The following is a 12,016-nucleotide window of genomic DNA, read 5'->3' as shown; positions in this document are numbered from 1 at the left end:
ATGCACTGTAAGTTTCTTTAATTTTAGCAAGATTTCAATGATAAAGCATTTGCAGGTATGCAACCTCATGGAAGGTTGTCTTCTCCTTCAAGAGAGCTTTATTTCTTCAGAATATTCCCGGGGGTAATCTGTGGTGCTATCATTTTTCACAGTACTCAAAAGATTTATCCAAGTGCCCAGAAGAATGCATTGAAAGGCATCCAGCCACATACAAATATGAAAGTCTGAGGCATTAAATATGACAAATTGGCATGACTCGGCAGTCTTCCTTAAAGTGTGCCTTGATCTGAAGCAGATGCAGCCAGGCATTTTGATCCAACTTTAAGATGAAAAAATATTCTTTGTCTGATCCCCAGAAGACTGACACGTTTTTACCAGAAAATTTAGCTGCATGTAGGCTGACAGAGGATGTTAAAGATTACAGCAGCAAAGCCAAGAGAAGAAGGGAAACTGGTATATGGCACCAAAGGAATTACTGCTTGTCCATCAGAGGTATGGCTATGAATCAGTCATATTGGGCACTGAAGGCTATACCACTGTACAAACTGTGTTCAGAGTCGTATCAAACCTCACAGCCTTTGCCTCTGTGGGTTTTAAGTTTGTGTCATACATGGGATTTTCAAATGAAGCCTGTCCATTACTGTTTTCATGTCCAGCATACCCATTGTACTGTACTTTTGGTCTTGTTCTGGGAAAAAAAGACAGGAAATTATCATTAGTAACCCTTAAAAATAAACATTCTACAATTATTGCAAGTTTTATCTATAATGTTTCCATCCTGTCTACGCAAGTTGCACGACTGTGTAAAAGTGATAAAAGCAGACCTATAAAGGATGTTGCAGGGACTTAAAAAGTAAGATAAATTTGAAAGTTATTTTTCATAGCATGAAGAGGAAAAAAAAATCCGTAATGGGCAAACTGATGCTACAAAGCACAGAGACAACATAGGCAAAATATAGGTATGCATTTTCCATTATAAAAATGTCAAAAGAATGACAACTTCATAGCTTGTTGTTTGTGCCAAAATTGGCAGCCAAAAGTAAAGCAACATACAAGAAAAGTACAAAAAAAAATAAAGGTGGAACTGATAACACTTATAATAATTTCTGTCAGTAGTAACAATTATGATATTTTTGGATGACACTTTCAATTTCAGGTTGCTAGTCTGACCACAAAACAATCCTTACAGAGCGGAAACACTTATTCCAGTTTTACTAAATTTACACCTTACCAATTTCCAAACATATATACTTGTCTTTCTAAAGTATTGATGTTAATGTCAAAAATACAGTAGCATCTTTAACTGGTGAATTTAATTTGATCGCCATCAAGCATATTCTAATTCACTTTCCTGGAGATTTGGGATTTTACCCACACTAATTTTTACAGTATACCTAGGAAGGCAACTGGACCATCTGTGCAAGTGTTCTGATGAAGATCAATACAGATTGTCAATTTAAAAGGATTGAATGGAGTAGATGACTAAGTATACATAGAAAGATGAGAATGAGTGCCTCCTAATTCAACCTTTTAATAGCATCTTGGGTTTTAGATGTTCTCGAGCCAAGGTAGAGGGAACAGTTTACTAATTTGCTGCTATAAGCTGTTTATTACCATTCCACAGCAGGAAGTTAGTGTTGCACCATTGAAGTGTTGTAACAGGTCTCCTGGGTACTACTAAATCTAAGTCAGTGCAAAGTCAGCATAGCTTCAGTCAGGCAATGCTTGCACTGACATAGCAAGTGTTCAAAATATTTTGCACTGCTAGTGGTAGTAACCTTCAGATAAGGGTCAGTAATTTCAGTTATTCCAGATAGATCTGCCATAACATGCCTGCTTACCTCCATAAATACTTCCAGTAATAAACACTACTAAATAACTTGACAGAGATTTTTATATGTCTGAACTTATGTAATAAGATTGATCAAATCCTAACTAATATTCACATAAATTTTAACATTTTACTATCAAAGAATTATCTTTCAGAAACCACTCTTCTATTTTGGATAGTGTTTTACCACCATGAAACTATCAAAACTTCAAGGCTGTTCACATTTTTCTGCAAAGTTCTGTTAAAACATATTAAGCCAATAATTAAATGAAAAATAAACCAGAATTGTGCAGACTTCCTGCTATATCCAGTAAAATGATATGCTATTATATTATATTTTACTACTTTAACCTTAAATCTCTTAGGATCTAAAGTATCTAAGTATCTAAACAAATATATAAAGGAGGTTCAGTATATAATTTTATACCTGCAACTGAAATAGAGCAAGGGTGGCTCTGTATGTTAGGGAGTGTTTTGATTGTATAGAGCTCGACAGTGGTGATGGTAAGGTCGAGTGCTTATGGGTAAGGATGAGGGGGAAGGCCAGCAAGGCGGATGTCCTGTTGGGAGTCTGCTATAGACCACCCAACCAGGATGTAGAGATAGATGAAGTGGTCTACAAGCAGCTGGCAGAAGTCTTGCAATCGCCAGCCCTTGTTCTCGTGGGGGACTTCAACTTGCCGGACATTTGCTGGAAATACAACACAGCAGAGAGGCAACAGTCTCGGAAGTTCCTAGAGTGTGTGGAGGATAACTTTCTGATGCAGCTGGTAAGCGAGCCTATCAGGGGAGGTGCCTCACTTGACCTGCTGTTTACTAACAGAGCAGGGCTTGTGGGAGACGTCGTGGTCAGAGGCCGTCTTGGGCTTAGTGACCATGATATGATAGAGTTCTCAATTCTGGGCGATGCAAAGAGGAGGGGCAGCAGAACCGTTACAGTGGACTTCCAGAGGGCAGACTTTGGCTTGTTCAGGACGCTGGTTGGGAAAGTCCCTTGGGAGGCAGTCCTGAAAGGCAAAGCAGTCCAGGAAGACTGGGCCTTCTTCAAGAAGGAAGTCTTAAGGGCGCAGGAGTGGGCTGTCCCCGTGTACCGTAAGACCAACCGGCAGGGAAGATGACTGGCCAGGCTGAATAGGGAGCTTTTGCGGGGACTCACGGAAAAAAAGGAGAGTCTACCGCCTTTGGAAGAAGGGGTGGGCAACTCAGGAGGAGTACAGGGATCTTGTTAGGTCATGCACAGAGGAAATTAGAAAAGCAAAAGCCCAGCAAGAACTCAATCTGGCCACTGTTCTAAAAGACAATAAAAAATGCTTTTATAAGTACATCAACAACAAAAAGAGAGCCAAGGAGAATCTCCATCCTTTGCTGGATGTGGGGGGGAACATTGTCACCAAGGACAAGGAAAAGGCTGAGGTACTTAATGCCTTCTTTGCCTCTGTGTTTAATAGCCAGACCAGTCATCCCCAGGGTACTCAGCCCCCTGAGCTGGAAGACAGTGATGGGGACCAGAATGGAGCCCTTATAGTCCAGGAGGAAGCAGTTAATGATCTGCTAAGCCACCTGGATGCTCACAAGTTTATGAGGCCAGATGGGATCACCCAAGAGTATTGAGGGAGCTGGCAGAGGAGCTTCCAAGCCACTTTCCATCATCTGTCAGCAGTCCTGGTTAACAGGGGAGGTCCCTGATGACTGGAGGCTTGCCAATGTGGCACCTATCTACAAGAAGGGCTGGAAGGAGGACCCGGGGAACTACAGGCCTGTCAGGTGCCGGGATAGATTATGGAGTGGTTCATATTGAGTGAACTCAACAGGCAAGTGCAGATCAACCAGGTGATCAGGCCCAGCCAGCATGGGTTCATGAAAGGCAGGTCCTGCTTGACCAACCTGATCTCCTTCTATGACCTGGTGACCAGCCTAGTGGATGAAGGAAAGGCTGTGGACGTCATTTACCTGGAATTTAGCAAGGCCTTTGACACAGTCTCCCATAACATTCTCCTTGGGAAGCTGGCAGCTCATGGCTTGGATGGGCGTACTTTTCACTGGGTAAAAAAATGGCTGTGTGGCCGAGCCCAGAGACCTGTGGTGAATGGAGTTAAGTCCAGCTGGCAGCTGGTCACGAGCGGTGTTTCCAAGGGCTCTGTTTTGGGGCCAGCTTTGTTTAATATCTTTATCGATGATCTAGGTGAGGGGATTGAGTGCACCCTCAGTAAGTTTGCAGGTGACACCAAGTTGGGTGGGAGTGTCGATCTGCTCAAGGATAGGATGGCCCTGCATAGGGACCTGGACAGGCTGGACCAATAGGCCGAGGCCAACTGTATGAGGTTTAACAAGGCCAAGTGCCGGGTCCTGCACTTCGGGCACAACAACCCCATGCAGCGCTACAGGCTTGGGGAAGAGTAGCTGGAAAGCTGCCTGACCAAAAAGGACCTGGGGGTGCTGGTTGACAGCTGGCTGAACATGAACCAGCAGTGTGCCCAGGTGGCCAAGAAGGCCAACAGCATCCTGGCTTGTATCAGGAATAAGTGTGGCCAGCAGGAGCAGGGAGGTGATTGTCCCCCTGTACTCGGCGCTGGTGAGGCCACACCTGGAATACTGTGTCCAGTTTTGGGCCCCTCAATACAAGAAGGACATTGAGGTGCTGGAGTGTGTTCAGAGAAGGGCAACAAAGCTGGTGAAGGGTCTGGAGCACAGGTCTTATGAGGAGCGGCTGAGGGAACTGGGGTTGTTTAGTCTGGAGAAGAGGAGGCTGAGGGGAGACCTTATTGCTCTCTACAACTGCCTCAAAGGAGGTTGTAGTGAGGTGGGTGTTGGTCTCTTCTCCCAAGTAACTAGCGATAGGATGAGAGGAAATGGGCTCAAGCTGCGCCAGGGGAGGTTTAGGTTGGAAATTAGGAAAAATTTCTTCGTGGAAATGGTAGTCAAACATTGGAACAGGCTGCCCAGAGAGGTGGTGGAGTTACCATCCCTGGAAGTGTTCAAAAAACAGGTAGACGTGGCACTTTGGGACATGGTTTAGTCTAGTCTACCCTTGATTGGTTTAGTGTGGACTTGGTAGTGTAGGTTAATGGTTGGACTGGATGATCTTAAAGGTCTTTTCCAACCTAAACAATTTTATGATTCAATGATTCTAAGAAAGCCAACAAAGAAGTGCAAAATGTAGATGCTTGGTGTTTAATAAATGTAAAACCATTCAGAAAAGAATCTCATGATAAAACTTCAGAAAGGGTTCTTGAATATCAAACTTGTTCTTAGAAAACAATTCTGGTTTGGATAGCAGGTAGGGAAAACTGTCACTGGTAAGATGTCAGTAATGGAAACTGACAACTTACAAATAATTCTGTTACTCATAAATATGCCTTTTTCTGCATATTTTAATTTTAGAAGTAATAAAACATGCTTAGAAATCTTAACTAGGAGCTTTCATAAGTGTAAGTAATTAAATATATTTTAGTTTTTTTCAGAAAGACTGAGATGCTGCCTTCATTCCTGAAGCAATGCCTGTCTGTCAGATAAAAGATACTGTGTAAAAAAAAAAGTTTCAGAACCCTGCTTCTAATTAGATTATATTAATCTGGCATAGGCACAGCAGAAGCATCTATAAAATCGTGCCCTAAGACAACCTTCAAATTCTCTGATACAGAGAACCTCTAGGGGCATAACTACTATTGCATCATTGTGAAAATTTCGTGTTGTTATTCAGGTTGTTAAGGTAATTTCAAGAAAGCCCCTTCAGAAGTCACAGATTCTGTTCTCTTTGCTTTGGAACATCCTTTGTTTTGAAGAGAATAAAGGTGACCTAGGTTACTTTACATCAGTAATCAACCTGTTAATTTTCTGATGACAATATGACAATGATAACCCCTCTAAAAACTGTGGTTTAATGGAAGAAATTGTTTGAAAATTTTAAAAAAGAAAGAATATCGTTTGAAAGATTAAGTTATGAGTAACATCTTTTTCGAAGTATCTAATGCACTTAGATTAAGGTAGGCAGAACTGCAATGCTGCACCAGCAGTACTATAAACATTGGGTTTTACAGCTGCTCATCTGAAGACTAACTTTTATTTCTCTTAATTATATATGTATTTCTACTAAATAGAAAACCAAATCTCCACTACTCATGCAGGACATAGCAAACTTCATAGAATAAATCACAAAATGTACCCTTATGTCACAATACAGTTTTATTAAATTTTTCTTGGAGTTTGCCTCCTCTTTCTAAGAGCAAAGTGACAGCAACATTCCCTTTATGTTCCATCTCTTCACCCAGTCTGAATGCCTGTGCTTTCATGCTGCCGTTTACGTTCCCCCCATTGCAGGAACTATCTCAGAATGCAGATCTGTAGGCATCAGAAAGGCATCTTACAATATCATGTTCTGAGACAGAGTTCACAGCTATTCCTGAGCAGTTTTTTCAATAAAAGGCTATATTACATTTCAGGACATGTATAATTTTGAGTGAAGTTCTGAAGTTCAAGCCCCACTGCAATTTTTTTCCCCAAGTCATCTAATGCTGAGGTAGGTACACAGTCCAGTCCATCATAGGGCAACGGTGCACTTCAGTTTGTCTATGATGTCTTACAATCACAAAATATTCTTAGTACCATGGTTATAGAACAAAAGTCTTAAAAGCAAGTTATGAAAAATCAACATTTCTGTTAAACATCATTTTGCAAACTGCAAATAACACAAGGAGGTCGGAGACTATCGTAGCTCAATACAAAAAAAAGTATTGTTCCAGAAAGCTCTAGCCAAATACTACTCAGAATGAAAAAATGTTCAAAAGATACATAGATATCAGCTTTTAAACCAAATTTCAGACAAGATGGTTGGATTTATTCTATTATCCAATGACATATAAAAGTTTCATATGAGCTGAAGTGATGCCAACTCTAGTACTATCCACTAGCTTATTCAGCATGTACTATAAGTAGTCCTATTATGGGCTCTTCCCTCGTGTGATTTATGGATTTTTCAGCTTGTATAATTAATACTCATAAGCATTTTGAAAGAAGCAGCATACATCCAATTTAATAAAGCATTAAAATGAAAGAATAAAACATATGACCTGAGATTTCAATCTGATTCAGCCTAATGAACCAAGAAGGTTTATAGGTCTTTGCTCTTTAACACAGTGAATCATTTTTCAAATTGTTGACCATTAAGAACTACCCTGCCCTGAACCCCTTCATGGGAATACTTCGTCTTTCTAGAGTACAGATATTCTTGAAAGCTTTAGCATTGTGTTCTCTGGTTACACCTACCTATCAAAATTAAAACAAAAAGCTTATTAAGTTACTGAATAAATAACATTTACAATACCTGTGTTTGTAGAGGTAAAATGCAAACCCTGATAATATTAGAGCAAAGAATGGTACCAGGATGGCAGCTGCAACAGAACTGCTGTTTGTACCGTAATAGTGATTTGAAAGGTCTGTGTCTGCACTTAAAGGACCTGAAATGAAACAAAAAAGGCAGAAATAAAATTCCCAGGTTTTCTATCTCACAGTTCTTCTTTCATTCAAGAATGAAAGAAATTGGTGTCTTGATAAAATAATTCTATTTAAAACCATGAAATAAATAGCATTCAGTATCATAGTATAAATCTTGTTAATACCCGTTCATAATGTATCAATATCAAAATTATTTGAAAACAGTATTCAGCAAGTAAAATAATTATGAACTACACCTCTCATGAGTCACGAATTTAATAAAATTAAGCCATTTACCTTCTACAAAAAAAATTGTTAATACTGCAAAAAGTTTTCTGTGCTCACAGCCTTAATGTTCATCTGAGAAACAACAAGCATGCGAGACAACATCAGACATGAAAAAGGAAGAGAGAACTGAGGTAACTGCAACACACCACAATGGTTCTGCTCGGCTCAATAGCGCTCCTGAGTCTGTGCACTTGTGTGAATGTTCTGGCTGCTTTATAACACCCTTTAGGGGTGAGACATGAGCATGTTTTAGAGCCTGCAGCAGCTGCGTTTGCACTGGGATAAAACTGAGGTGCAGAGTCCTATGGTATGGCCTTGCTGGGTTCCTGTTGTGGGCAAGCAGATAACCAGGACTGTAAAGCATTTTGTGGAACCCATTTTTCCATCAGTGTAAAGAGAGATATTGTTAAATTGGTTAAATAGGTGGCCAACTTGACAGTTGAAATTGTGAAGGATGCAAAATAATTTTATAGTGAAAAACATAGAAAAATTTTATAGAAAAAAATATATTTTGAGACCCAACTCCATGTTGCCAGTTTGAACTCCTAGCTCTTCAGAGAGCAATATATAGATCCTATCAAAGGAGGAGACACCAGGACAGAGGGAAAGTACAGCGACAATGTGGCTTGGACAGGTATCTAGGCTTGCTATTCTGGGATATTTTTGTGGATGCTAGTAGAGAAGAATAGGAGACACTGGTGTTTATCACTCAGAAATGCTCCAACCCACCAGTACACACTCTCTTAAACACCATGAGTCCCTCATTGAGAGAAACAGCATCCATCAGTCTTTTTAGGACTCTGGTGCAGACCAGTTATATAGTAGATACACACCCATTGTGCTGCTTTCAGCTGTCTAATAAAATATCTAAATAAGTTGCAAAACTGAGAAAGAAGCAAACAATTCTCCTATGATTTCTTGCAGTTTGAGCTCAATGCAAAAGAGGAAGGAGGTAAGTTTTTGTTCTGTTAGATATTTTTTAAAACTTAAATGTTTCAATTGCTAATATTATAATACATTTTGCATAATTAATTTTACAAAATTTATTAAATTCTAGCAAGTAATTAAGTCCCCTTTAAAATAAAGACAGCCCCCCTAGGAATTTCAGAATTGCCAGATTAGATCACTAAACATGACAAAATACTGTACTTCAACATTTTTCACTTCCTTAATCTTCTGTCATGTTTCAGACTCCTTTCTCTGCAGAACTGGTGAAGGCAAACCTTTTCAAATTAATAAACCTATTACTGTGGTAGTTGGGATCATGAGCTTTATCACACTACTGTGGAGTATCTTAATTAATATTGAACTGGTTTAAAGTAGAACCAGTGTATTATAAAAATCTTTGGACTTTAGTAATCCAGTGTTTGTCCCAACACTCAAAGTATGGAAGGTCTGTTGGCGTAATTTTATGTATTTGTATTGTATTGCACATGTACTGGACATTCTCCAACCAATCTAAATTAAAGACAGATAGAATCAAGTAGTTACCACAGCTAAGAAAAGTTTAAGAAATGTTAATTTAAATGCTCCTTTGAATTTTTTATTGGTTAGAAGAAGTGATAGAAGTTTAAAAAACTGCATGCAGTTATCACTGTCTTCATCTTTTACTATCACAATCCCCAGCTGTTTTTCCAATTGTTTGGAGTAATTAATAAAAAATATGGTAATGATTACATTCATTGTAGTCAGCTTATATCAGCAAAAACCTGGAATTAATACTCTTAATTTTTTTTAAAAATTCTAACTAAGTACCAAAACAAACAGAAATATGTATGATAATGAACTCTTAATTTGTATCTCAAAGCTATTATCATGGCACATATGATAGATACATTGTAATATGTAAGTAGCAGAAAAATGATAAAATATCTAATCAGGATTCAGCTAAAATAAAACAGATTCAGCTAAAATAAAACAGTAGTTTGAAATTCATAATAAGCAATTCTTGGTATGAAATTTTGATATGGAATTTTAAAAAAAAACAATTTTTTTTGTGTGTGTAACTGAACATTTAAAACTAGGCACAAAATTACAATTATATAATTTTAAGTTATCTCTGTTCGATAACTAACATTTAATACTTAGTACTCAAAACTCCAATTGGAGTTAATTGAATATTCTATATCTTTACAGTTTTTAAAGTACCATATTTAGAGTAATGAAATTTTTAACTGAAGTTTACAACCTTTAATTGGCATTGGAGAAGTGTTAACCAGGTTCAGACTGTGCATTGGGTGTGCTTTTCATTATGGAAGACAAGCTTTGCTGCAAGTCTGGATAATTTGAATTTTGTTCATGTATGATACTCAATATAACTTCAACATAGTCTGGGCCACTTAATACAATCATTTTCAGAGCTGTTTGTGATTAAACATATCCTGATGTGAACTTTGTATTTCTTCTGACAGTGTTATCATGATGAGAAATGGGAAAGCCTAGTGTACTGCTCTAATTTAGGTATTGATTGCTAGCACAGCTAAAATGAGAAAAGTGGAAATATCTGCATGCTAGTAGACAAAAAACCAAACCAAACCAAACCAAAACAAGTTTGGTTCACTTTTCATTAAAAAACCCATACTTTGATACTAGGAAATATGTTATGTAATAGAGGGATATTCAGTAAGATTATAAATGCTTTTTAAACACCTCACAGAATAACAGAGGTTTATTTAGCCTCCTAAAAAGAGCAGCAGTCAGGTGAAGTTCAAATTCTGATAATACACAGTGAAGTCATTATTGCACAAGCTGTGTACTTCTACTCTTTAGATGGTTACTGAGTCTTCTCCTTTATACATACTAGAAAATAATACTTTTTGTTAGAAAATATTAATTGAGAACATTTCCTTGTCATTGTTTGAAACTTTGAAATGCATTTCCCCTGTAACTCCTAGCCCAGGGTTTCAGCTCTCTGGCATCAGTACAGCATGGCTCAGTTTTACTAAGAGAACTGCTGATGAAGTGGGAGAAAGTGTGACAGCAAAAGCCGTGCAAGATAAGAAAAGGAGAATTACAGGTAGAAGATTAATTTCTAAGACAAGGATGGTTAGCAGTTTAACGGTATAAGAAAAAAAATATTGACATGGAAAGCAAGTCAGCAGCTTCCAAGGAGCAAGAGAGGCTGGACCTTCTTCTCCTGACTGATAACTGCTGGATAGCAAAGACTCTTTGGGTTCTTCATTGGGTGTAACGAGTGTACTAATACATAGTCTCATAGCTCATTAATCCTAGCTATCTATGTGTGCATTAGCTAATGCACAACCATTTTGTACTCTGAAGCTGTGAGTATGCTGTTTAGATATAGAGTTTCTTTGTGAATGATGAAAGCTGTAGAAAATGATCTGGAGAGGAAGGATAACACCTTTATAGAGTGAAATTTAAATTCACATCTCATGATCAATGCTTTTAAGAGTTGATCTATTTCAAGAAATGAACATATATTTCACAGCCATTGATCTAATATATCACAGATGCAAGTTAGTAATTTATATTTCATATTTCTTGTCAATATTTCTTATCTCAATCTAGACAAGCTAAAAAAGTACTTTGAAGAAAAAAGAGGAAAGAGAAGTGGGTCATTGTATTTTCCCAGAGGAAATAAATATAGGAAAATAACCACTTGGTGAAGTAAGCTTCTCTTCTCACAAAGCCATCTTTTCATACAATTTTAAAGGACAGTCCAGACTGGAATGAACAAGGCCAAGATTTTAGAATAAACATCTTCTAGAACTGCAGTGTTGAGGCACAGGCACTCAGCAATTATAGAAACTGAACCTAGGTGCAGACTTGCAGCCTTTAGAGACCAAGTTATTAAAACATAACAAAACAAACAAAAAGCCCCAACAATGACTGATTACTTGGCAAAGCAGGTTAAAAGATTTGGTGTCACAACTTGGGCCCCTTAAGCAGGCTCAGACACATTTCTAATTCTTTTGGCAGACTGATAACAGAGACCTCTTTGCCCTTTGGTTTATTCTCTAAGGCTACAAGCAAACAGAATTGCTTCTGAAAGGGGACAAACAGTATCTTAGAAACAAAAGTTCTTTCTGTTTTCATGTCATTAAGTTCCAAGACTGAGCATATCCACTGAACCTGGTCTTTCTCTAGTATTGTGTGACAGGGAGTTCTTCATCAAATAGATTTGTCTTTCACACATAACCAAGTATTTCTGAGTAAATGCTGTTCTTTGAAGTATGCTTGCAGGTGAAGAATTTCATATTACATTATTTATGCACCAGTGCATGCATAGTTTATGCATATTTCTGGCTTAGTGTAAAGGCAGCAAATAATTTAACTTCCTGAAGAAATGGAAATATGTTAAGTCTTCAGCTGGAGGACATATGAGTTCATTACCTTGGCAGAATATTCATGAACAGAATAGATTTAAAAAACAAAGCTAGTTATCCTTGAATTTCAGAGGGTATGGACAAATACTGTGACCTGTGTTGGCTGGAAATTTGCTGTTTC

The 12,016-nt window shown here is 38.1% G+C and overlaps 1 protein-coding gene across 1 annotated transcript in view; it reads right to left on the bottom strand.

The window, feature by feature from the left end:
* Positions 1-528: 528 nt before the first annotated feature.
* Positions 529-12,016, bottom strand: part of CSMD1 (CUB and Sushi multiple domains 1) — a 1,273,929-nt gene continuing 1,262,441 nt past the window's right edge. The window contains exons 69-70 of the mRNA XM_075708500.1: positions 7,152-7,284; positions 529-688 (exon numbers count right to left, since the gene is read on the bottom strand). Coding sequence (XP_075564615.1) covers positions 529-688; positions 7,152-7,284 — 293 coding nt within the window. The remainder of the gene's footprint in view (positions 689-7,151; positions 7,285-12,016) is intronic.

Source organism: Pelecanus crispus, chromosome 3, assembly GCF_030463565.1.
Source record: "Pelecanus crispus isolate bPelCri1 chromosome 3, bPelCri1.pri, whole genome shotgun sequence".
Lineage (NCBI taxonomy): Eukaryota > Metazoa > Chordata > Aves > Pelecaniformes > Pelecanidae > Pelecanus > Pelecanus crispus.
This window is presented reverse-complemented; position numbering and strand designations above follow the sequence as displayed.